This window comes from Mesoplodon bidens (assembly GCF_964165515.1).
Source record: "Mesoplodon bidens genome assembly, chromosome: 9".
In the NCBI taxonomy this organism is placed as follows: domain Eukaryota; kingdom Metazoa; phylum Chordata; class Mammalia; order Artiodactyla; family Ziphiidae; genus Mesoplodon; species Mesoplodon bidens.
Genome location: NC_138166.1, coordinates 92,200,951 through 92,228,758, shown reverse-complemented (window position 1 = coordinate 92,228,758; position 27,808 = coordinate 92,200,951). Strand labels below are relative to the sequence as shown.

Below are 27,808 nucleotides of genomic sequence, written 5' to 3'. Positions count from 1 at the left end.
TGGATTTCAAGGTGCCTTCAGTTACCCCATGAACCTTTATTTACCATCTGATGACATTTTTATTTCTTTTTTGCCAGCGTAAAGATGTTAGTTATACGTTGGTGAGTCAGGCCACTTAATAGGTATTTCTGCTTTCCTGAGTAAAGTTAACCTCTGTGGAGTTGTCCTCTAAGTAGCAGGTGTGAATACCTGAGCTAAGATATTTTACGAGCAGACCTTACTGTCTGGTTGCTTTACCTCAGCCCCTCCAGACTCCACTCACCACTTGCCTTTCTTGCTCTGTTGGCTTGTTTTATACTGTACAGAAAGAAAGGATGCATTAAAATGGGATTTTTATTCGCCTAGCTGATTGAAACCTTAAAGTTCTCTTTTGTCCTCCAAACTTTTTTACACGTCCCCACTTAAAGGAAATGCCTGCCATCTGTCTGTGATTTTTTTTAAAACCTTTCCACTGGGGGCATGTAGTCTCTAGAAAAATAGTATCCTTTTTCTGACTACAATAGATTGGAAATGCCTAGCACTATAATAATAAAACAGTTAAAGAGTAGATAGCTACTTTGCATTGATTTTCTTTTAGTTTATCACTTATTAGATCTTTTGAAATCCTGATAGGTAAACTATTAAGCCTTGATCCTTGTTTTTGGTTTTATTTTGCATGTGACTATGTTTAAAAAGTCCAAACTGTGCTGAAAGCACAAGGGCCACTATGTAAATAATCTTTATCCAGTCTCAGATTTCTGTTTAATTATTTGGAAAAGAAATTGACACTCCTTTTCCTCCTATTTCTCTCTTCTTCCATAATCCCCTTTGGCTTTTTTACCTCAGTTGAGGAACTCTACAGGGTTCTAATCTCTCTCCCTTTGCCAAGGGAAGGGAAGCAGTGAGGGCCAGAGGTGAAGTAATTTGAGCGCAGTTTCATGTCTAATAATCCCTTCAGAACTCTGTGAGGTACAGAGATTGTTCTGTACTTCTTGGCCTAAGGAAATATACCAAGGGAAGTGGAGTAGTTTGGTCAGTGTGTCTGACTCCAAAACTCCTACTCCCCCCCAGACCCCGCAAAGTAGTGATTTATTCAAGAGGGAAAGTCTGGTTTTAGGAATTATGGGTGGTGCAGCCCAGTGGTTAAAAGCATGTCAGAAAGATAAATTAGGAAATTGTTTAACTTCCTTGTGTGTTGGTTTCATCTGTAAACAGAGATAGTGAGCACTTTTTTGGGTTGCTGTGGGCCTCAGTTAGTGTTCATACAGTGCATAACGAAATAATAATTCAGTAAATGGCAGCTTAGAAAAATAAAGATCTAATATTAGAGCAGGTCCAGAAGCAAGGCTGACTTACTAACTTAACTTGGAGCTCCTGATCCTGGACAACCTGTTGGTTTAAACTGACTGGAGTTGGATGGATGCTGTCCAGAGTTACTGTCCTGCTAAAATACCTGATTCCAAAATAATGATTCATAGTTGTTGAAAAGAAGTGTTAAAATCCGAGTCCCATGTATGCTAGGGTTAAGATATGTTGATTTCATGAGGATTGCAACATAGGTCTAGGTTTCTTTAAATCTGGGAGACTTCCTTGGTGGCACAGTGGTTAAGAATCTGCCTGTCGATGCAGGGGACAGGGGTTCGATCCCTGGTCGGGGAAGATCCCACATGCCACGGAGCAACTAAGCCCGGGCGCCGCAACTACTGAGCCTGCTCTCTAGAGCCCAAGAGCCACAACTACTGAGCCCACACGCCACAACTGCTGAAGCCTGTGTGCCCTAGGGCCCACGTGCCGCAACTACTGAGCCCATTTGCTACAACTACTGAAGCCTGCATGCCTAGAGCCTGTGCTCTGCAGCAAGAGAAGCCACCACAATGAGAAGGCCAAGCACCACAACGAAGAGTAGCCCCCGCTCGCCCCAACTAGAGAAAGCCTGCGCAGAACAACGAAGACCCAACACAGCCCAAAAAATCAAACAAAAATTCTGGTGCCATCTTGTTTCAGTCAAAGAGCACTTGGTTAGTGCAAGTTAGTTCAAGTAAAAATAGTTGATTGAAGGATACATGGACACCTTATGGAATTTAAGAGCGGGGAGTATTGGCTGGGCCTCCTTGGTACTAGAAAACTGTCAGAAACTGAAGGTGTTCACTGCACCTTTTAGGGTCTAATTTATGGTTCTCTTTATATTCGTTCTCTTTTTATAGCATTCTACAACATGGTACAGCATTTGCATTGTTTAGTTTCTTGAGTGTATTTGAATTGCATTGGGCACCCGCTAGATCTGGTGACCACTGTGGCCCATGTTGATAGAGTCATTTGTACTAAATGTGGCCATTTAAGCCCCACCTTTTTAGCAGAAGATACAGGTTTGTAGAGGATAAGCCTACAGAGAAGAGCAGGTGCCGAAACCCTGTCTGTTACTAATATTTTCACAAAAGAAAGAAAGGTCTAGAAACTAGTTGTGTGTTTATTAGCCCAGTTCCCCAAACTGAAACTTCTAGCATTACTTGATGGCAGAATGCCCTGATAGCATGCTAACTTTTTATGAGAAAATAATTCTCTTGGAAGTTGATCCTGCAAATCTGAGTTTGTAAGTTTGCTGTTGTCACTTTATAATAAGTATTGAATGTTAATCTTTTTTTTTTTTTTTTTTTTTTTTTTTTTTTTTTTTTGCGGTACGCGGGCCTCTCACTGTTGTGGCCTCTCCCGTTGCGGGGCACAGGCTCCGGACGCGCAGGCTCAGCGGCCATGGCTCACAGGCCCAGCCTCTCCGCGGCATGTGGGATCTTCCCAGACCGGGGCACGAACCCGTGTCCCCTGCATCAGCAGGCGGACTCTCAACCACTGCGCCACCAGGGAAGCCCTGAATGTTAATCTTCATCTTCTTTTGAATTTCTTCCAGAGATATGAAGACTATGGAATGGCTCCCCCATCAGGCCCATTACCAAGGTAAGGTTTTCAGGAGAAAATGTATCAGAACTTTCTCACATATGCTGTTTCTTAAATTTTGCAAATTTGTTTCTTCTAGCTAATGTGAGCAGATGAAAAACTCTTGAGTTGTGTGTTATCTTGATCTAACCAGAAGAGGAGGAAAAAAGTTGGACTTTAAGTCCTGCTTCCAATAGTGACAGACTAGATAATTTGCTGATGATAACTGGAAAAGCTAGACAAGATTTAAAAATAAAAACAAAAAACCAGGTGGCTAACAGGGCGGTGAAGCAGTATGGGGCCAAGATCCAGCAAATTCAGAGAGATGAGCCCTGCCTTTCTCCCATGGATACCTGCTGATTCCAGAGGAGGTGACTGAGAAGCTGAGCAAAACTTTTGACAGATTCATGAGGCTTGGAGTCTTGAAAATGCACCGTATCAAAAGTTGTGTGTTACATCTAAAGCCATGTTATTGGGGCCCTTTTTTTTTTTTTTTTTTTTGCGGTATGTGGGCCTCTCACTGTTGTGGCCTCTCCCGTTGCGGAGCACAGGCTCCGGACGCGCAGGCTCAGCGGCCATGGCTCACGGGCCCAGCCGCTCCGCAGCATGTGGGATCCTCCCAGACCAGGGCACGAACCCACGTCCCCTGCATCGGCAGGCGGACTCTCAACCACTGCGCCACCAGGGAAGCCCTATTGGGGCACTTAGATGCCTTGAAAGACTCAAAATATATTTGAAAAGAAAAATGGCTGAAAATCAATAATCTAAGTGTCTGTCTCAATGTTAAAAAAAGACCTAATAAACCTAGGGAAGTAGAAAACAAATACCATACTAGAGAAGACCAACAAAGCTGAAAGTTAGTTCTTTGAAAAATTCCTAGAAAGAGAAAAGCTGAATAGTCCTATAACTATTGAGACTGAAGTCATTATTAAAATTCTTCCCACAAAGGAAACTTCAGGGCCAGGTGGCTTCAACAGGGAATTCTACCAAACACTGAAGGAATAAAAGATACCAATGTCATACAAACTCTTCTAAAGAACAGAAAAAAGAGAAAACACTCCTCAACTCGTTTTATGAGACCAGCATAACCTTGATAGCAAAGACGGGAAGGACAAGGACATTGCAAGAAAGGAAACATTAAGGGCCAGTTTCACTCCTGAACATAGATGCCAAAAATTTGAAACTATATATTAGCAAGAATATCCAGCAATATAATCAATAGGATATCTATCATATCATAATCAAATTGGATTTTTTCCAGCAGTGCAAGAGTAATTTAAAATTTTTTAAAATCATTGTAATTCTCCAGTTTGCAGTGAATAAAGGAGGAAAATGTTTTCATTTCAATAGATACAACATTTGATAAAGTTCAACATCCATACATGGTAAAAATCTTAGCAAACTCAGGATAGAAGCAGACTGATAGTAATCTGATAAAAAGGTATCTTGGCAAATATTGCTTAATGGTGAAATGTTAAAAGCTTTCCTCTTGAGAGCAAGAGCAAGACAAAGATGCCTGCTTGCATTACTTCTATTCGGCATTGCCCTGTGGGGTCCTAGCCAGTATAATAAGGCAAGAAAAACAAACAAAAGGATTAAGGAATTCAAAGAGAGAAATAATACTGTTATTATTCACAGATGATATAATTTTGTAGCAGAAAAAACTAAAATGTCGAACACATGAATTGTTAGAAGTAAGCGACTTTAGCAAGATGGCTAAATAGCAAGATAGTTAAATTACAAGGTAGCTGGATACGAAGATTACAAAGATCAGTATACAGCATTATAAGACCGGTATACAAAAATCTGTTTATGAGCAGTTACAGAAAATAAAAAATTTTAAAGATACTATATAAAATAGCATTCAAAAATATAAAATACCTCAGGATAAATCTAACTGAAGATATTCAAGCCTTCTAAAGAAAGATATTCATGGATTGTGCAGCTCAGTATTTTTTAAATGTCAATTCTCCCCAAGTGATCTATAGATTTATTGCAGTCCCATTCACAATCCCAGTAGTTTGTTGAGTTTTTTAATACGTGGAAATTGACAAACTCACTCTGAAATGTATGTGGAAATGCAAAGGGCCAAGAACAGCCAAGACACTTTGAGAAAGAAGAATAAGATGCTAGGATTGTTCTAAATGTTATAAATTACTGTCAGGGAATTAAGAGTGTGGTATTGTTATAAAGCAAGACAAATAGACCATTAGAACAGAAGAGAGGGTTGGTAATTCAGACCCACATGTGAATAGACAGTTGCTTTATTTCAATGAAGGAATTGTAGATAAACAGTCTCAGAAATCATATTCAACTATCCCTTTAATGATCGGAAGTCACACAGAAGTAGGAATGTTATCTGCTTCCTCCTTACTTTTTCTTTTTTAAAAAATTTATTTATTATTTATTTATTTTTGGTTGCATTGGGTCTTTGTTGCTGTGTGCGGGCTCTCTCTAGTTGTGGCGAGCGGGGGCTACTCTTCGTTGCGGTGTGCGGCTTCTCACTGCAGTGGCTTCTCTTGTTGGGGAGCACGAGCTCTAGGTGCCCGGGCTTCAGTAGTTGTGGCACGCAGGCTCTGTAGTTGTGGCTCGCACACTCTAGAGCACAGGCTCAGTAGTTGTGGCACACGGGCTTAGCTGCTCCGTGGCATGTGGGATCTTCCCGGACCAGGGCTCAAACCTGTATCCCCTGCATTGGCAGGCGGGTTCTTAACCACTGCGCCACCAGGGAAACCCACTTTTTCTTTATTTGCCCTCATTTTCAGCAGGGTTTCTCTTATTTTTCCCCAACTCTCCTCCCCCACCAAGGCAGTGCTTTGTGGTCCAAAGGCAACAAAGTAAAGGGAACAGGTGGAGATTAGGTGATCCCGGGCAGAAGCTAATGATAGGGGGACCAGGTGATCTGATTTGCCCAGTTCAGTCCTAATTTACAGCTGTTGTTCAGCATAATTATTAATAAATTTCACTCTCAAAAGTGTTCTGGTTTGGATGATAAATTTTACTGTCACCCAAGATAAAAGATACTAGAGTATTTGGAGTGCACTGAACTATCTGAGCACACAATTTAGGATTAAAAGGATGCAAATGTAGGCAGGAGGGTGCTAATTGACTGGGTAAAGCAGAAATAAGTAAAGGACAAGAGATAGTTCCTGGGTGGATGGTCCAGAGATTATGATTAGGTTAGGTGAGCTCCAGTTTACAGATCTGGAAGAAGGAGTGTGCATTGTGCATTGGCTAAGCTCTTAGATATGTAAGGCCAGAGAGGTCAGACATCTGCTTCTGAGGTCAATCTAAAACAGCAGCAGTTATTTAAAGAGATTAATATAGGTAGCCTGAGTTTCAGTTTATGAGCTGTACTCCAGAAATCACAGTATAGAATAAGGGCAAGTTAGTGTACTTTCTCATCGAACAGGTATAATCTATTAATTACTAGTTAACTGTCATTTGCAAGAAACTGTAATTAAATTATCATCTTTTTTTTATTCTTAAATTTCTTTAGAAGAGTGGTTCTCAGGGTGAGATTCTTAGATCCCTAGAAGGCCCTTGAGAACCGTTCAGGGAGGTCTGTCAGGTCGAAACTATTTTTATAATAATATTGTTATCTGACTTCTCTCATTCCGTTGACCCTTGCACCAAGGTGCGAAAGCAATGGTGGGTGAAACTGTGGTGCCTTAGCATGAATCCAGACGGTGGCACCCAGCTGTTGAAGGACTCGCTCCAGTGTTCTTCACTGCTGGGCAATCACAGCTTTTTTTTTTTTTTTTTTTTGCGGTACGCGGGCCTCTCACTGCTGTGGCCTCTCCCGTTGCGGAGCACAGGCTCCGGACGCGCAGGCCCAGCGGCCATGGCTCACGGGCCCAGCCGCTCCGCGGCATATGGGATCCTCCCGGACCGGGGCATGAACCCGTATCCCCTGCATCGGCAGGCGGACTCTCAACCACTGCGCCACCAGGGAAGCCCCAGAGTTTTTTTTTAAATGCCAGTTTTATGTTAGTATATCATTGATGAAGTAGTAAAAATTAATTTTATTAAACCTAGACCCTTGAGTCTCTAACAGTCTGGGTGACAAAAGAAGAGATGCATGTAAAGCACTTCTGCTGAATATGGCCTTTTGAAGAAAAGCACTTGTTCAGTTGTTTGAGTTGAGAATTGAACTAACTGGTGCCATGTTTTTGCTTGAACAAACAGCCAGCGGACTTGGGTGTTTGACCTCGAAAATGAACCTGTTACTTCAAGGAAAACAACTGACAGCATTTGTTGCCAATAATAAAATTGAGCTTTCAGGTGAAAATTAGAATTTTGGAAACTTGTCTGCCACCGTGCAATTGACAGCTTCCTAGTACTTAAAGCCTTCTCTGATGAGCTCAGTGGTGATATTAATGAATGTGATTTGGGGTTACTGTAAAATAAAATGTGCCAATAAAATAAAAGTCTGCATAACTCATTGAACCAATATTTTCCAAATGACCAATGTCATAAAACCATGCATAGTTCTATTCAAAGTGCAAGAAAGACCAGTGGTTTTAATGTAACAGAGATGAAAAGTTCATTGATACTGTTTCAGGGTCTGTATTGCCACTCACCCTTAAGGAAATATTGTTGAGTTCTGATGTGGTTTCAAAGAAGAATATTTAACCAAAATACTATTTGAATATTATCTGGAAAGGCTGTTAAAATCTTCCTCCTTTTCCCAACTACATATTTATGTGAGGTGAACTTTTCTTCTTAAAATAACTGATGGCAACTGATTGAATACAAAGTTTATGAGAATCCAGATGTCTTCTCTTAAGGACTTTTTTTGCTGTGTGTGTGTGTGTGGTACACGGGCCTCTCACTGCTGCGGCCTCCCACTGCGGAGCACAGGCTCCGGACGTGCAGGCTTAGCGGCCATGGCTCACGGGCCCAGCTGCTCCGCGGCATGTGGGATCCTCCCGGCCTGGGGCACAAACCTGTGTCCCCCGCATCGGCAGGCAGACTCCCAACCATTGCGCCACCAGGGAAGCCCAAGGACATTTTTTTTAAATGTAGAATTCTTCTCATTTAATTTTTTTTGGGGGGGGAGTGGAAAATATAGTTAATTTTATGAAAAACGTTGACATGTAATAGGTTTAATATTGTTATTTTTAAATGAATTTTTAATTTTTTCAGTTTTAATTTTGAACATGAAAACTATCTATAGATACAATCCACATAAACAAAAGCTCTTGGGAGTCCTCATTTTTATGAGTGCAAACGGGTCCTAGAAGTAAATAGTTTGAGAACCACTGCTTTAGAGCACTGGTTTTTAGCCTTGATGAAGCTCAGGATCATCAATGGAGCTTTAAAAACTACCAGTGTCTGGGTCTCACGTCTAAAGAGTCTGTTTTCATAGGTCTCGGGGGCAGCATGGGCTTCCCAGTTAACGCTACCATGCAGCCAAGGTTGAGAACCACCCCTTTAGTTGGGCGCTGGAGGTGAACGGGCCCTGGAGCTTGAGCCACACCCTCTTTGGGTCTGTAAACTAGAGCATTTCTTCTTCAGTCATCCAGCAGATTGGACAAGCATCAGCTGTGTTCCAGCATGTATACTGGATGGTATATATACTTTTCATAGCACTGGAGATTTGTCAGTGAGCAAATAGAGTCCCTGCCCTCAGGGAGCCTGTCTTCTGGGAGAGGAGATGGATAATAAGCCAACAGACAAATAGATCTTATTTTTCCTTAAGGGCTGAGGGTGGACCTAATAAAGTGCCAGAGTCAGGCAAGTGTGGTTCTGACGCTTGGGTGCGCTTCACTTTCAGACCAGGTTTTGGCCCCAGTTTGCTGCAGTCTGCGGAGCTGCTGCCTGCTGAGCCCCAGCAGGCCCAGGCCTCGTCTGAAGCCACCTCGTGTGCTGCCCGAGGGATCTACTCTGAGGAGGTGCCATCGGTGGCCCGGCCTCGGCCTGTCGGGGGCACCACAGGTACATGTGGCTATTTACCTTGCATTTCTTTTTAGCTAACTTCTGCAGAAATCATTTTCGACTTCCCAGAGTATCAGCATCCTGTTACTGGCCTCTTCCGCCGGTAAGAGCCGCATGCCCTCGGATCTCGGTAAAGATGTAGGGTTGGGGAGGTAGGAAAGGAGAGAGTGGCTGAGATCCCAGGACTGATGGCCTCTGATTTATTCCTGAGTAAGTGTCTCGAAAACAGTCCCTTCACATGGAATTCACACCCACACCTCTTCCAGGGAAAACGTTTCTGAAGTCTTACAGTGAACTGAAAGACCTATTTCTGAGTGCTTGCAATGGCACGAAAACAAGCGTTTATTTTAAAGAAGGCACTTTTCCAGTTTGTAATAAGCACCCTAAAAGTTGATGGAAAGTGACCAGAGGGAGATTTGTGTTTTATTTGGTCATTTCTGGGAGGGTATAACCACTGTTTTCTCCTTGAGCCTTACCTCCCTCATTTTTTCCCTTCTACCTTTATTAATAATCATCTTTTTCTCGTTCTAAAACGTCCTTGTCATTTTCCCATTCCTCTATGCCTGTCCCTTCCCTGCTGTCACACATGAGCAGAGTCGGCAGTGGAGGGCCTGGGGAAGCTGGTGGCCACATGGAACTGTTCTAGGTTTTTTTCCACCTCCTCTTTCAAGTCATCATTAAAAGAACAATCTTAGTGTCATTTGTGAGTAACCAGTGCAGTCCTTTACTTGGTAATTCAACAGTGAGAGAGGTCACATTTTCTGAAGTTGTCTTCTAATTCATTACTAAACTTTTAAGTCTTTGCACACTGCTTTTCATAGTATTTAGGTTTGCTTTAATTATCTGTTGGAATTCAAATAAAAATCTATACCAGATTATCTCCACATAGGAAATAAAAGTTCTCAGTTTATGTTCTTGAAAGAACATAAAGTGCCCAATTTCTGGAGCTCTTGAAGCCGGAGAGAAAACATGTTTTATTTTTAAAGGATTCTAAAATATATTTTAATTAGTTGTTTGAGAAATATTACACATAATGTGGTTTACTTGTAAAACTACAATATTTAGTATATTCAGTGTAAAGATACAGGGAATTTTTTTTCAGACCAAAATTAAAATTTAGGGATTAAAATTTTTTCATATATTCAGTTTTGCCTTTTTAGAAAAAAAAGCTATAAATACCAGTATTTTAACAATCTTTTTTGACAGTTTTTGAGATGCATGTAGAGATTTGAGGAAAGGAAGAGCCCTTAGAATTTTGGTGAAGCAGAAAAGGTATAATGGTTTCTGAATTGAGTATCCTCAATAATTATATCCAGATTAGGAATAAATTTATTTTCAGAAAATGAGAAGAAAAGAAAAAAATACATTTGTCTCAGAGTCTCCTGGGAATTTTGTGATAATAGTTGAACCCACAACAAATCCTCACCAAGTTCAGTAGATGCTTGACGTTTATGAGGGATTCTTTCTGAGATCTTTGTAAATCCCAAAATTTTCAAACACTGCTAGACCTCATAGTTGATTTCCCTAATCAGTCCAACAGAACCGTAAGTGGACCAGCTAAGAGACCCTTTCCAGACCCATAATGAGAGACACTGCTGGTCGTTGACACACAGCACCCAGCATGGCTGAGCTGATATTCTGACAAGGCAGTTGGCTGGTTAGCCTCCACCAGGTTGCCTGAGACCCAGTCTTGTGCCCCAGATTACAAATCACTGTTGCATGTCATGCAACTTCATCTCATGAATAGTTGATACTATGAACACTGATTTGTGCATATCACTCAGTGTTCCCCGAGCTCTTTCCATTTCTTTCTTTCCTCAAAGTTCATTATTATTCTGTCGTACTGCATTTTCTTACTAGGGCTCAGAGCCCATCTTTTATTTTCCTAGTTCATTTCCTTCCTTTTGGAGGCTGATGCTTTAATAAGAGGAGCCATTACATGTTAAATAATTTATTTTCTCATTTTCTGGAGAATACACAGTTTTATAATGTCATCAAGTAACTAGTTTAGGCCAATTCCATATTTGCAATAATTGATGGATAATTATCCAGTGTGGTCTTTTCTTGTATTTTGCATTGTCTGTCAGTCAATCAGCAAAACAAAGAATGTATCCTGATAGCCTACATGATTTCCCATACCTTGCAGGTGCTGTGCTTTGCAGTGGGTCTTGTTTCCCTTATTAATTGTTTTGTATTTGAACCTTGTTGTATAGCACTCATACCAAACAGAATATTCAGACATATTCATTTTTAATCTGGAGGAATATAGAAATTATACGTATGAAATATTTGAAGAAGTTATTTTCTAATAATTTGCCATAAGAGATTAAATTGTGTAAAAATTTGAAATGGAAAAAATACTAAGATATACTAGAAAAGTTACTTTTCTGACTATGTAAAATTATCAAATATGTATATGTCTAAAAATTACCAAAAGCAAAAGGAAAGTAGTACCTAGGAAGATTTACAGCAGATATGACCAAGAGGTAGTCTTATTATAGAGAATGGCTCATAAATTGATAAATGGGCAAACTGCAAAAGATAAACAGGCAAAGGACAGAAAGAAGGAATGCACAAAAGAAATGGGTATATATCATATGAAAGTAAACATGAAAAATGTCCAGTTTTGAAAATGATTAAAGAAATGCAAATTAAAACCATGATGAGCCACCATTTCAATCATGAAATTGTTTTTATAATAATGTGATGTGGTAAAATTAGCATTCGGTTTCTTTATCTGTACAATGGGGATAACATTAGTACTTACCTCTTATGGTTATTTGATGATTGAAGAAGATACAAATGTAAAGTGCTTAAAATAGTGCGTGGCATATAACAAATTTTAATAAATATTAGCTGCCATTATTATTACTATTATTTCCGGTGATGGTGTAAATCGTTAAACTTTTGGAAAGCAGCTTGGCAATGTAACTTCATGAGCCTTTGATTTGGTAAATTTGGGAATATAGGCTCCCCTCACTGAAGAAATGCAAAATACTGGAGAAAAACTACATGTACAAAGATGTTTATTGGAGCATTATTCAGAATAGCAAACAACTGTGAGCTCCCTCAATACCCAGTTATAAGGGCATCAGTTGTAAACTGTACAGCTATTTAAAATGAAGAGCTCAGATAGAGCCAGAAGAAGGGAATTTAAGATTTCCTGGTTGCCTCCTATGCATTTGGTACTTGACCTATTTTATCTCTTTTAATCCTTGAAATAACACTGTGAGGTAGACTTTTTAACTTCATTTGAAAAGTGAGGCATTGAGGCTCAGTTGGAGTGATTACTGGGTGTCCAAGGTCGCGGGACTTGTCAGTGGTTGAGCTGCAATGCAAACCCAGGCTTGCTCGGGGTGATGGGCCACTTGAATCATGGGGGAGCTTGTGCTGTCTCGTTAAATGAACAAAGCAAGATACAGAATCCTGTCTGAACTATGACCTCAACTACTGTTACAGTTTTAACACAAAGGTATGCTTTTCTCCCTGTGCAGCTGTCTGAACCTTTATAAGTGATGGGGAACACTGTGCTGCATTTCTGTTCTTTGCAAGATTTGCTCAAACAATGTCTGTTGGGCAAACAGTACTGATAGTTCTAATAATTTTAATACTGTTATGAATCTTCAGTAACTGACAAGCACTCCTGCAGAGTACGTTTTTAAAAATGTATTTGATTAACGGAGGCTGTTAATTAGGCAACTAGAGTAGGAGTAGACTTGAAGACAGAGGGGGCCGCCTCCCTTATCTCTGTGAAAACCCTCAACCTTTGTGGGACCAGTCTGAGCATCACAGATGAATTAGATGATCCTAGGAGCATTTGGAAATTGGTATTTTATTTCACAGTGTTTAAAGATCTGTTTTTCCTCCCTCCACCTGTTGAAAAGAGATATTTCCGTATGCCGAAGTTGATGGGGGAGAAAAATATGTTGTTGAAAGCCTGGCTTTCACAGCCACACAAGGCCATGGCGAGTCTGAGTGTAGAATGAGTGCTAGAGATCATCTGTCTTTGCTATCAGTATACCTCAATGAGAAGGCTGTGTGGGTGGTGTTAAATTTTTAATTATGATATGACTAAGTTATGAAAACAATGTGAGTATAACAAAAATGTACTTTAACATTCTGAATTCACACTCTGCCTGTTAAGGAAACAAAAGCATATTGTGTTTTCAGCTCCTTGTGAGTCTCAAAGCCATAAGCAAGAACCAGGTTTCAGCTTCTTTGTGGCTCCAAAACCTTTCACTCCTAATAGATAAGGTCATCCTTACTTGTAGCCGCTACAGAAATGAATGGAAGGGCCCTCTGTTATGCCCTTTATTCCCAGTCCTTTGATGTCTGCCCGGGAAAATATGAACATCACTATTAGCCAGTGTATTGAAAGGAAGTAAAAGCCTGCAAACCCAGAAACTCATGGTCTGTTTTTCTTAGGAAATGTCTTCTCTGGGGTAGAATTGGTGCCATGTTTGAGCAATGCTCATATCCCCGGGGTGTGCTGTGGTCAGAACCGAAGTGTCTTACTGGGCAGCCTCACCCCCCTACCAGTGTTCACTGGGCCACTCATTGTGTTCCTCCAGGCTCCCAGATCCAGCACCTGACACAGGTGGGAATTGCCAGCAGAATTGGAGCTCAGCCAGTGGAAATCCAACCAGGCAGAGGCAGCCAGTATGGGGGACCAGGCTGGCCTTCGTACGGGGAGGATGAAGCCGGCCGGAGAGAGGCTGTGAGTACCTTGTGTTGGGATCATTGTTGAGAATTCAGACATGATCACTTAGTGTAGCTGCTGCTGCTTCTGCTCGGGGGATCTCTTTTTAAAACCTACATAAAGTTTTAACTCCCCTCACTTTTTTCCCCCTTGAATGTGTTTTTTTCTTGCAGTTTTTAGATGGTAAATTCCCTCTGACCAGAGTGGGAGAGTATTGGCATTGAAATTTGGGAAAGTATATAATTTTTCTTGAGGTAGCTTTTAGGCTTGAAGTAGTGAGTCTTAAAAAATAACTTAAGAGGGCGGAGTCAACATGGTGGTGTGGGAAGACACCAAGTTAGCGTCTCCCCACAACTAGGGCACCTGCTGGCTGCTGGTGGGGACCCTGACGTCCAAGGAGACGGGAGGAACCCCCAAGTGAACCGGTAGGATGTGGAGGGACAGAGAGGGGAGGAGAAGTGGAGGCCAGGCAGGATTGGTGCCCCTGAGGCTGGGGAGATCAGGAGGGGCAGGCGGGAGGGGCCCTCTAGGAGGTGCGGGAGAGGAGCGGAGGACAATTGCCCTGCCCACTCGGGCATGGGGAGCCTGCTGGGATCCCAGGTGAGGTCCCCTGCCCTCTGAGAACAGGGTTGGGGGGCATGCCTGGGCCCCTTTTGTTCCTTGAGCCTAAGCCCTGCCCCCCCACAACCCCCAGGGCCTTTTCCAGCACTGTGGGTCCTCAGCATAGGCCCTGCCCACTGCCCAAACCAAGCCCTTGCTTAGGCCCCGCCCTCCACAGCCAAGGCCTTTTCCCCATTTTTTCTTTTTTTTTTCTTTCTTTTTTTTTTTTCTCTTCTCTCTCCTCCTCTTTTTTACTATTGTGGTTCCATTGTACCTTCTGGTTGATGATTCATCTATTTTTATTTTTATATTCTTTCTAACATATCTGTTAGTTTCCTAGTCTAATTTTATTTTTACTTTGTTATTGTTCTCTCTCTCTCTTTTTTTTTTTTTTTGCCACCCCACGTGGCTTGCGGGATCTTGGTTCATGAGCCGGGGACTGGGCCGAAGCTCCTGCGGTGGGAGCTCCATGTCAGAACCACTGGACTAACAAATAACCTCAGACCCCAGGGAATATTCATTGGAGTGAGGTCTCACAGAGTTCCTCATCTCAGCACCAAGACCCAGCTCTACCCAATAGCCTACAAACTCCAGTGTTGGAAGGCTCAGGCTAAACAACCAGTAAGAATGGATCACAATCCCACTCATTAAAAAAAAAAAAAAGACAGCAAAAAAATATGTCACAGATGAAGGAGCAACGTAAAAACCTACAAGACCAAATAAATGAAGAGGAAGTAGACAATCTACCTGAAAAAGAATTCACAGTAATGATAGTAAAGATGATCCAGAATCTCGGAAATAGAATGGAGGCACAGATTGAGAAGATAGGAGAAATGTTAAAGATCTGGAAGAACTAAAGAACAAAGAAACAGATGAGCAACACAATAACTGAAATGAAAAATACATTAGAAGGAATCCATAACAGAATAACTGAGGCAGAAGAACGGTAAGTGAGCTGGAAGACAAATGGTGGAAATAACTGCTGAGGAGCAGAATAAGGAAAAAAGAATGGAAAGAAGACATTCTCAGAGACCTCTGGAACAACACTAAACGCACCAACATTTGAATTATAGGGGTCCCAGAAGAAGAAGAGAAAAAGGAAGGGTCACCAGAAAATATTTGAAGAGATTATAGTCGAAAACTTCCCTAACATGGGGAAGGAAATAGTCACCCAAGTCCAGGAAGCACAGAGTCCCATACAGGATAAACCCTAGGAAAAACGTACCAAGACACATATTAATCAAAGTAACAAAAATTAAATTCAAAGAAAAAATATTAAAAGCAGCAAGGGAAAAACAAAAAATAACATATGAAGGAACCCCCATAAGGTTATCAGCTGATTTTTCAGCAGAAACTATGCAGGCTAGAAGGGAGTGGCAGGATATACTTAAAGTGATGAAAGAGAAAAACCTACAATCAAGATTACTCTACCCAGCAAGGATCTCCTTGAGATTCGATGAAGCAAAAGCTTTTCAGACAAGCAAAAGCTAAGAGAATTCAGCACCACCAAACCAGCTTTACAACAGATGCTAAAGAAACTTCTCTAGGTGGGAAACACAAGAAAAGGACCTACAAAACCAAACCCAAAACAAGAAAATGGTAATAAGAATATACATATCAATAATAACCTTGAAAGTAAATGGATTAAATGCCCCAACCAAAAGACACAGATACAAAAATAAGACCCATATAAAGTGGGTCTGAATGGATACAAAAACAAGACCTATATATATGCTGTCTATAAGACATCCACTTCAGACTTCGGGACACATACAGACTGAAGGTGAAGGGATGGAAAAAGATATTCCATGCAAATGGAAATCAAAAGAAAGCTAGAGTAACAATACTCGTATCTGATAAAATAGACTTTAAAATAAAGACTATTACAAGACAGAGAAGGACACTACATAATGATCGTAGGATCAGTGCAAGAAGAAGATATAACAATTATAAATGTTTATGCACCCAATATAGGAGCACCTCAATACATAAGGCAAATGCTAACAACCATGAAAGGAGAAACCAACAGTAGCACAATAATAGTAGGGGACTTTAACATTCCACTTAACACCAATGGACAGATCATCCAAACAGAAAATAAGGAAACACAAGCTTTAAATGACACAATAGACCAGATAGATTTAATTGATATTTATAGAACATTCCACCCCAAAGTGGCAGAATACACTTTCTTCTCAAGTGCACATGGAACATTCTCAGGATAGATCACATCTTGGGTCACAAATCAAGCATTGGAAAATTTAAGAAAACTGAAATCATATCAGGCATCTTTTCTGACCACAATGCTATGGGATTGGAAATCAATTACAGGGAAAAATCTGTAAAAAGCACAAATACATGGAGGCTAAACAGTGCTCTACTAAGTAACCAAGAGATCACTGAAGAAATCAAAGAAGAAATATAAAAATACATAGAAACAAATGACAACAAAAACATGATGACCCAAAACCTATGGGATATAGCAAAAGCAGTTCTAAGAGGGAAGTTTATAGCAATTCAGTCTCACGTCAAGAAACAAGAAAAATCTCAAACAATCCACCCCTACACTTAAAACAACTAGAGGAAGAACAAAGAAAACCCAAAGTCAGTAGAAGGAAAGAAATCATAAAAATCAGAGCAGAAATAAATAGAAACAAAGAAAATAGCAGGAAAGATCAATAAAACTAAAATCTGGTTCTTTGAGAAGATACTTATCAAGAAAAAAGGGAGAGGATGCAAATCAATAAACTTAGAAACAAAAAAGGAGAAATCACAACTGACACTGTAGAAATACAAAGGATTATAAGAGACTACTACTACAAACAACTATAAGCCAGTAAAATGGACAACCATGAGGAAATGGACAAATTCTTGGAAAGATACAATTTTCCAAGACTGAACCAGGAAGAATTAGAAAATATAAACAGACCTATCACAAATAATGAAATTGAAAATGTAATTAAAAATCTTCCAGCAAACAAAGGTCCAGGACCAGATGGCTTCACGGGCAAATGCTATCAAACGTTTAGAGAAGAGCTAACACTGATCCTTCTCAAACTCTTCCAAAAAATTGCAGAGGGAGAAACACTCCCAAATTCATCCTATGAAGCCACCATCACCCTGATACCAAAACCAGAAAAAGATATCACACAAAAAAATTATAGACCAGTATCAGTGATGAACACAGATGCAAAAATCCTGAACAAAATACCAGCAAACAGAATGCAACAACACATTAAAAGGATCTTGCACCATGATCAAGTAGGATTTATCCCAGGGATGCAAGGATTCTTCAGTATACGCAGATCAATCAATGTGATACACCACATTAACAAATTAAGGAATGAAAACCATATGATCCTCTCAATAGATGCAGAAAAAGCTTTTGACAAAATTCAGTTCAAAATTCATTTATGATAAAAAAAACTCTCCAGAAAATGGGTGTAGAGGGAACCTACCTCAACATAATAAAGGCCATATATGACAAACCCACAGCAAGCATCATACTCAGTGGTGAAAAACTGAAAGCATTTCCACTAAGATCTGGAACAAGATAAGGATGACCACTCTCGCCACTCTTATTCAACATAGTTTTGGAAGTCCTAGCCACAGCCATCAGAGAAGGAAAAAGGAATACAAATTGGAAAAGAAGAAGTAAAACTGTCACTGTTTGCCGATGACATGATACTATACATAGAAAATCCCAAAGATGCCACCAGAAGACTACTAGAACTAATCAATGAATTTGGTAAGGTTGCAGGATACAAAATTAATGCATAGAAATCTCTGGCATTCCTATACACCAACAATGAAAAATCCGAAAGAGAAATTAAGGAAACAATCCCATTTACCATCGCAACAAAAAAAAATACCTAGGAATAAACCTCCCTAAGGAGGTGAAAGACTTGTACTCATAAAACTATAAAACACTGATGAAAGAAATCAAAAACGACATAAACAGATGGAGAAATATACCATGTTCTTGCATTGGAAGAATTAATATTGTGAAAACGACTATACTACCCAAACCAATCTACAGATTCAGTTCAGTCCCTATCAAACTACCAATGGCATTCTTCACAGAATTAGAACAAAAAATTTTACAATTTGTATGGAAACATAAAAGACCCCGAGTAGCCAAAGCAATCTTGAGAAAGAAAAATGGAGTTGGAGAAATCAGGCTCCTTGACTTCAAACAATACCACAAAGCTACAGTAATCAAGACAGTGTGGTACTCGTACAAAAACAGAAATATAGATCAACGGTACAGGATAGAATGCCCAGAGTTAAACCCATGCACATATGGGCACCTAATTTATGACAAGGGAGGCAAGAACATAACAGTGGAGAAAGTACAGCCTCTTCAATAAGTGATGCTGGGAAAACTGGACAGCTATATGTAAAAGAATGAAATTAGAACATCACCTGACACCATACACAAAAATAAACTCCAAATGGATTAAAGACCTAAATGTAAGACCAGACACTATAAAACTCTTAGAAGAAAACATAGGAAAAACACTCTTTGACATAAACCACAGCAAGATCTTTTTTGACCCACCTCTTAGAGAAATGGAAATAAAAACAGAAATAGGGCTTCCCTGGTGGCACAGTGGTTGAGAGTCTGCCTGCTGATGCAGGGGACACAGGTTCGTGCCTCGGTCCGGGAAGATCCCACATGCCGCGGAGCGGCTGGTCCCGTGAGCCATGGCTGCTGAGCCTGCGCGTCTGGAGCCTGTGCTCCACAACGGGAGAGGCCACAACAGTGAGAGGCCCGTGTACCGCAAAAAAAAACCCAGAAATAAACAAATGGGACTTAATTAAACGTAAAAGCTTTTGCACAGCAAAGGAAACCATAAACAAGATGAAAAGACAACCCTCAGAATGGGAGAAAATATTTGCAAATGAAACAACAGACCAAGGATTAATTTCCAAAATATACAAATAGTTCATGGAGCTCAATATCAAAATACAAACAATCCAATTAAAAAAATGGGTGGAAGACCTAAATAGACATTTCACCAAGGAAGACATACAGATGGCCAAGAGGCATGTGAAAAGGTGCTCAACATCACTAATCATTAGAGAAATGCAAATCAAAACTACAATGAAGTATCACTTCACACCAGTCAGAATGGCCATCATCAAAAAATCTACCAACAATAAATGCTGGAGAGGGTGTGGAGAAAAGGGAACCCACTTGCATTGTTGGTGGGAATGTAAATTGATACAGCCACTATGGAGAACAGTATGGAGGTTCCTTAAAAAACTAAAAATAGAACTACCATATGACCCAGCAATCCCACTACTGGGCATATACCCTGAGAAAACCATAATTCAAAAAGAGACATGTACCACAGTGTTCATTGCAACACTATTTACAATAGCCAGGACATGGAAGCAACCTAAGTGTCCATCGACAGATGAGTGGATAAAGAAGATGTGGCACATATATACAATGGAATATTACTCAGCCATAAAAAGAAACGAAATTGAGTTATTTGTAGTGAGGTGGATGGACCTAGAGTCTGTCATACAGAGTGAAGTATGTCAAAAAGAGAAAAACAAATACTGTATGCTAACGCACATATATAGAATCAAAAAAAATGATGCTGATGAACCTAGTCGCAGGGCAGGAATGAAGATGTAGACATAGAGGATGGACTTGAGGACACGGGGTGGGAGGGCAAAGCTGGGGCAAAGTGAGAGTGGCATTGACATATATACACTACCGAATGTAAAATAGTTAGCTAGTGGGAAGCAGCAGCATAGCACAGGGAGATCAGCTTGGTGCTTTGCGATGACCTAGAGGGGTGAGAGAGGTAGGATGGAAGGGAGGCTCAAGAGAGAGGGGATATGGGGATATATGTATGTGTATGGCTGATTCACTTTGTTGTACAACAGAAACTGTGTTGTGAAGCAATTATATTCCAATAAAGATCCATTAAAAAAACTTAAAAATAATAAAAGCAATATTCATTATGGAAAATCTGCAAGAGGCCTAAGAAACAGTTACTTTTCCTACCATTTTCTTCAATTATGGTAAAATACACAGAACATAAAATTTACCGTTTGAACCATTTTTAAGTGTACACCTCAGTGGTTTTAAATACGTTCGTAATATTATGCAACAATCCCACCATCCATCTCCATAGCTCATTTCATCTGAAAAACTGAAACTCTATACCCATTAAACCCAAACTCCCCATTCGCCGCTCCCCCCAACTCCAGGCAACCACCATCCTACTTTCTGTCTCTATAATTTTGACCTTTAAGGAGTGTGTTTGAACCTATAAAATCTGGACTTGATCTTTGGTGTGATCACTATATAAATATTCATGATCTCTCATACCTCCTTGCTCTCCATTTGAGCTTTATTGTGGGTTTGTTAATGTCATTTCCATTATAACCACCGTGAGTAGGTGCCTTTGCCATAAGCAAACTGTATGGGGCATCGCAATACATAAGTCATCTTTTGGAGGCTTCTTATCACTGTGGTCACTCCTTGATAGGAGTGGAATCAATATGGGCACCGGTAATTTCTACAAATGCTTTCATTTTTCTCAAGAATTTTATACCGAAGGGGATTAAATTAATGAATTTGAAAACACAAACCAAAATAATATTTTTTGTTTGATCCTTATCACTCTGCCTCAACTTTCGTTGCACTTACATGCTTTTCCAGCAGATACACTAAATTCCCTTTGTGACTGGATGCTTTTACTCAGTGGAAAGAAATTAACTTTAGAATATAATGTTCCCCTGAAAGATACATGGCTATCCTTATAGCCTCAGGTCTCTGCTTTACATTTGCTGACATTTTGCTCTTTCTGTGCCCAGCTTAGTTTCATGAGGTGTTCTGGGTTTTCCCGTCAAATCTGACAGGCACTTTTAGAGGGCCTCTTGGTCATGATTTGGAGAAGTGAAATGTAGAAGTTTTTCTAGGGCTTGACTGTCATGTTTACCAGGCTATCAGGTTGCTCTTTGCACAAGTGAAACCACAGATGTAGTGTGTGTGTGTGTGTGTGTAAACAGATTTTTCACTGAAAAAATACGGAAAAAAATCACTGAAAAGTATAATTCTTGTCAAAGGAATGCTCAGTCTAAATTTTGCCAACGTCAGCAAAACTATTGTATGTTTTAGCACAGATAACTTTTTAAAGAAAAGGCTCTATGGAGCACTGATATACAGACACACGGACAGATAGGATGGAAGATGACTTTGTGATCTCGTTGCTGTCCCATGGGCCCAATCTGTGTTCTCATCATACCTTCCTTGGGCTCTGGACTCTGAGCAAAGGCAGTTGCTGTTCCCGTCGGTCTGTCTGCCAGTATGTGCTTATCGCTTTGAGCAGACATCTTCATCCGACCTTCCCATCCATGGGCTGCTCTGGCCTCCCTCTCTTTCCAGCTCTTTAGGGCCCTTCCTGTTTCCCCAGCAGCCCACTCACTTCCACACACGGCAGCGTAGGGATTAGCCAGTGGGGCCGACTGCACATTCATTCTTTCTGTCTGTCTTTAAGCAAGTGCTTATAGCCCCTTGTTTTCTTTTTTTTTTAAAAAATTTATTTATTTATTTAGGCTGGGCCGGGTCTTAGTTGTGGCATACAGACTCTTAGTTGTGGCATGTGGACTTCTTAGTTGTGGCATGTGAACTCTTAGTTGTGGCATGCATGTGGGATCTTGTTCCCCAGCCAGGGATCGAACCAGGGCCCCCTGCATTGGGAGCACGGAGTCTTACCCACTGGACCACCAGGGAAGTCCCTAGGCCCTTGTTAAGCTCATGGGCTTCTTTACTGTACTGCTCTCCCTCGAGCAATTTGTCTGCAGTTACTTCTCTCCATTCCTGTCCTGGGAGGCTGAGTTGTCGGGTGGGAGATGGTCGGAGCACGTCCAGTGCCAGTTTGCATCTGATCTTCCCTCCTGTTTTCACGTGGGAAGTATAGTAACGTTTGCCATGTTTTTCAGACACACGTGCTCGGACATCAGGAGTATTCGTCACCGCTGTTCCAGGTGCCAAGGACTTCAGGTCGGGAGCCCTCGGCTCCTCCTGGGAACCTCCCGCACAGGGGGCTGCCGGGCTCTGGGCTGGCCTACCCTGCCAGCTCCACGGAAGACCTCCAGCCCAGCCACTCCTCAGCCTCTCTCATCAAAGCTATCCGCGAAGAACTGCTCCGGCTCTCCCAGAAGCAGACCACCGTGCAGAACTTCCACAGCTGATTGGCCTCACCTTGCAGATTTGCCAAGTATCCGCTTCCCATGGAAGCAAGACTAAAAGGAGATCAACTGAGCAGGTGTTTGGAAGAGGACAAGCATCTCCTGGGCTAAGGGCCCAAGTGAGGGAACAAGTTGCAATCGTAAAAGATGCCATAAGTCACGTGACAGCTCATGATGCTTTTAATACGTTGGCAATTTTGTGACCACCTAGGTTCAGTTGAAATTTATGTACTTTTGGCCAAAAGCCAGCAGCACTTAACGAAAGACAAACCACAATTCTAAGCTAATGAAATGACTAAGTCTCTTTTTTAAAGGTGAAAGATGAAAACGTAGATGGTGTAGGGATTAAAGGAATCTAGTATTTCCGTGGGAAGATGTGATTCAGACTGGTTTGTACAATGAACCTGCTGCTTTGTTTTCTGAGAACAGAGATTTGAAGACATTAACAACTTAATTTCCCTCTTTTCCTCCATAGGAACTTATTTTGATAGTAATATTAACAACATGAATACTAAGACTGTTTGGGAATTTAAAAAGCTACTAGTGAGAAACCAAATGATAGATTGTAGAGCCTGGTGATTCCAAACGAAGCCATCAACTGCATTTTCCTTCTACTTCTGGTGCTACAGCTCCAAGAGCCCTTCACCTTGTCTGTGAAATGCAACTTTGGCTTTCTCAATGGAAGGATATGTGGAAGGTTTCATTTTGTTCTAGAAAGGGGAAGAAAAAAAGCCTCCCAAAATGGAAGAAGCTTAATATTTATTTGGTTATTCAAAATACATATCAAAGTTTAGATTTACATTCTTAATTGTATTTGTGGTTTGTGGATCGGACACATGTAACTGCCCATTGCATCTCATTTGAGTACATGTCTTCATCCAGGCCAGGCCTAAAGAATGAGGCTTTCAGGAGGTCCTCATGAATCCTTGCACTTTGCTGATGAGTTGCTCCCAAATTATGTTTGAATGAGAAATCTTACATAAGCAAAAATGATCTGTCAAAATTCCTAGGACCACTGAATGGTTGGTTATCCGTGGATGCATTCATGGTAATCACATTTCCTGTGTTCAAGACCTGGAAATGAAACTGAGTTCTGTTCAGCCTCTTCGTAATGAGTCAAGAAAGGAAAGAAGAGCTTTGAGACCACGAGGGAGAAAAAATGTTGCTTCTAATTTCTGATTTTATTGTCCCTGATTCCGTCTAGTGACTGTTAAAACCGTCTTTGGGCCCAACAGAGGGGTCCTCCCACTTGAGATTGACCCCTGAAGGAAACATTTCTCCCCTTCCCAAAGTGGAGTAAGGAATAAAGTAACAGGGGCTGTTCTGTTTTCTGGGACCTGAGTGAAATGAAGAAGAAAGATAACAAATTTCCATGAATCCTTTTTTAGTAGATCAACTAATATCTTTAATTAAATAACAGATAAATGGGCAGAACACGGGGTTCTGACTGGTCAATATCTGTGTATCTGTGTCAAGTTTTAAGAACCCTGAAGCAGCTAAAATAGGTTCCTAAAGTGTAATCATCGGGTTTCAGAGTCATGTTTCAGCCCTTCCTTAATTAAGCCTGTTGTATAGACTCAGAGTCTCACAATCCAGGGAAAGTTGGTTCTGGGAAATTAAAATGTAGCCATTTTCATCTTTGCACCTCTGAAAAAGGGGGAGTGCAGGAGGACAAGTCTCTTGAGGATGCTAAATAAAGGAATGGGAACTCCTTTTTAGGCGACCCCCACAGGCTCCAAAGAGCGGGGGAGAGAAGACCCTGATCTGGGCTTGATTTCTTACCTCTTGGTCTTGGTTTAATACCAGACTTGCCCAGAGCGGAGATTCTCCTTGCATGTCATTCAAAAATATCAGGTTTCTTGAATGTGTAATTAAGAATTTCAGAGATCCAAGCAGCATTTTATTACGGACACCTTACGGTGAATTCAGATTGAGTGCCAGCTGATGGGGTAAGTGCTGGCCCCTCTCCTCCCATTCTGCTCATCGTCCTAAGTGTTAACACGCAGATTGTACGAACGTGATTACCTCCTTAGAACATGGCAGGAATGGGCCTCTGTTTTAAACGGGGCTGCAGTAGCAGTTTTGATGCCTTTCAAACTAGCATAAGGGGATTCTACCTATATTTTTCTTCTTAGAACCGATACACTTTTAAACCGACGTCAAGACCAAAGATGACGTGGAATAAACAAACGGTGATGTGTGGTGGGTGTGAGCAGGCCGGTGGGATCCCTGGCACTTTTGTGTTGGCCGTAAGGCATACTCAGTTTGCACTCAGTTTTACCATCGTGAGACTCAGAACAGACTAGCCGTCGTGGGGAGCACCACTCAGTGAATGGGATCTACGTAACGAAAGGTCCTCATGGCAGTCATGCGTGGCTCTGGAGTTCCATTTATTGAAACACCACAAAATGAAAAGTTAAACTTTACGTGTGTTCTTTTTTCCTCTTTGAAAAGTTCTAGTGGTAATAACGAGAGCTATAAATTTGAGTCAGAATTTTAGAGAAGATTGTTTGGAGAAATGATCATTTTCAGAATCTACACAGTCACTAACTGGCTGTGTCAGGTCTCTGAGCCTCATTTTCCCCATCAGCCAAACGAGAACAGGCCTCCCCTGCCCTCCTCCCAGGAAATTTCTCATTGAGAGAATCAGATGTGGTCACATGTGCAAACGTCCCTTGAGGAGGGAGCACAAAGCACTGAGAATGTAGACTATCTGTGTGATTGCGGTGGGATGGGTGATCTGATCTGCTGTGGCCTCCCAGCGAGCGAGTTCCCGTGGAGGGAACCAAAGCAAAACTAGAGGCCCCGTGTGACTCCGCTTCCTCTCTCCTGCTTTGCTTTAAATTCACTTCCTTCACCGTTAACTTTCAATTATCATGCATCTTTCTGCTCCTGATTTTCTGCTGTTGCTGGCACCAAATAAGTCAATAGGAGCCCTGCCTTCTGAGATGTTAGAATCTGAATCAAACAATACCCATGGCTATAAAAGATGGAAGAAAAGGAAAAATAACGTGGTTTAAACATCAGTAAGATTCACTGAAAGTACACAAGTGCATTAGGCACTCAGAAGGAGGAATGGAAGTTGCACATAGGGAAACAGTGGGATCTTGGGGAGAACTCAATGTCAGAAGCTACTTTAAGGAAGACAGGAGCTTCCCAGGCGCATGATGAGGTGGTGTGGGAAGAGCCGGATGGACAAAGTGGGTGAAGCTGCCACTGAAAATAACCTTGATCCTGATCTGCTCCAATATGGGGACAAAATCCCTAACTGCGCGGTCGAGGGAGTTTTATAAGAGGAGGAAGTGATGCTATGAGGATACACTTGCAGGAATACAGCGAGAAAATGACCAGGCTTGGGAAGAAGGTCGGCGGAGGAAGAGATCCATTCTGAAGGGGAGGGGAGAGTCCCGGGAACTCCTGGATGACCAATGTCAAGTGTGAAAATAGTGAGACTTCCACCGAGGTCTACTGCTTAGAGCAGATCTCAAGGGTCAGCCATTCGGCCACATTTAATCCTTTGTGGAGCATAGTAGGTTATAAATAAATATATTTGACTTCTATACAGCTGCCTACATATTTTCCTCCAGATTATACTTAATTTCAGAGTGTGTTTTCATTTTGGTGGTACGTGGCTTTTGAGCAGCAGACTAAGCTGTTTTTTTGCCAACCAGATTTTTCAGGGCATGAGGCCTGTGATGCAGGGCACAGGTGAAGGGACACCTGGAGGCTTCGGGCTGAAACAGGTAATTCTGTGCTTTATGAGCCTCCTGTTGAACTGTGTACAGGGTCAGTGTTTACTGTGTTTGCACAACTTAGTGCTCCAGTGACCAAACCAGTCACTTGGACACTGATTTGCATTTGCAGTACTTCAGGAGTTAATCATTAAATACACTTCTCTATCTCCTTCATACGAGATTCCTAGACATGAATGAATCTGTTGGTTGGAAGGAGAGCTGGTTAAGGTTCTGGGTGGGTGGGCAGGGGGCTCCAGTGTTAAGTACCATGCCCGCTTTCACTGTAGATGTTTTAGCCATTTCATTTCTACCTCCAGAGCAAGTCCCCAAAGCCAGTCTCCAGAGCCCACTTACCCACCTTTGTTCCAGGCAGGAGCGTGAAGAAGTCTACTTCTGCACCTGCATGTAGACCATTTGAACACAAACCACGTTTTGGGGTTTTTTTTTTTTTTTTTAAGCACGTTTTTATGGGATGGTAACTTGAACTTCATTTTTACGTTTCATCCTGCACCGTCATGGATATTCTCGTAACAGGTGAGAGGGGTTTCTCTGAGCAACTGCTGTAACACACTCATAAACTGTATTATTAGGCTTACACTTGTTACCTAGCGTACAAGGAGTGTGTGCATTTCAGGTTTCTTTTGATATCCTTGGTGATGTTCAGTGTTTAAACTAGGACTCCTTTCTCTAATTTTATGAAGAAGACTTGAAAACCGAAACCTCACGGTACGATCCTCATTCCACGCTGTGTGTGTAACAGAACACTTGACAATTTATCTTAACACGCAGCAGCATCGACATTTAGGAAAAGAATATCAGATGCCTTGGAAACATGAAACAAAGTTGGGAACCAGTGAGCAAGTGAAAGAAGGAAGGAATGTCTCCCTCTGAGGCACTCTGTCCAAATTCCTTTCCCACAGGGTAGATAATCATGCAGGCTCTTTGCTTTTCTTTCTTCCTCTGTTTTTCTGCTCTGGGGCCACTTCACATTTAAAGAAAGAGTGGATTAAGTAGAAGGGACAGCGAAAATTGAAGTGATTTGCATCTCGAGGTCCCTGATTCCACGGAATCTTTCTGGACAATTTGGAACATCATGAATAGCCCCTTCTCATGTCCAGCAGATTTCCAGCATCCATAGCTTGACTCCCTAAGTGTGCAAGGTCGGAATAGTACAGGGCCAACTTATAGCCAGCCTCCCTGTACTGTTACTCCTGCAGATGTGGGGAAGGAGGAGGGGGCACTAGGGGGAACAGAGGCTCCACCAATGGGCTCGGTTGCTCTAAGCAACAGAGGGTTAATTTCAGAAAAGGGGAGTAGAAACTCTCCACTTTGCCCTCCTCCGGGGCACAGTCTGGGGATCAGGCGAGCCTCGCCCTTACGGGAAAGGCTGCTTAGCCGAGCCTCTGTGAGATGCCTACTTGTCTCCTCCAACGTTGTCAAGGTCCATGTTCTTATGACTTTTCCTGCACCCTCATTCCTAGATTATGAATATTAATGTACGAAAATATGCAGAGTAAGTTGAGGACACTCGTGGGCTCAATACTGCAGTTTGAACTTGACAATCATGGTTTGCTGGTCTCAAACGGGCCCTTAAATTTCAGTATGGGTATATGATTTAGTCATCGAACCCTCCCTTTGCTGGTTATGTTTCTACCCTTCAATTAGCTGCACTGTTTTCTAATGTGCTGTAGAGTTTTTGAGATAATTTATG

At 41.4% G+C, this 27,808-nt stretch overlaps 1 protein-coding gene across 3 annotated transcripts in view; it reads left to right on the top strand.

Annotated features, from left to right (window-relative positions):
- The window catches only part of KIAA1549, a gene marked incomplete at its 5' end in the record, with an annotated part of 152,013 nt that extends 124,205 nt beyond the window's left edge, over window positions 1–27,808 (top strand). For all 3 annotated transcript variants that reach the window (XM_081244459.1, XM_081244458.1, XM_081244457.1), the window contains 4 exons: window positions 2,882–2,928; window positions 8,687–8,847; window positions 13,419–13,564; window positions 22,115–27,808. In XM_081244459.1, coding sequence (XP_081100585.1) covers window positions 2,882–2,928; window positions 8,687–8,847; window positions 13,419–13,564; window positions 22,115–22,366 — 606 coding nt within the window. In that variant the 3' untranslated portion in view covers window positions 22,367–27,808. The remainder of the gene's footprint in view (window positions 1–2,881; window positions 2,929–8,686; window positions 8,848–13,418; window positions 13,565–22,114) is intronic.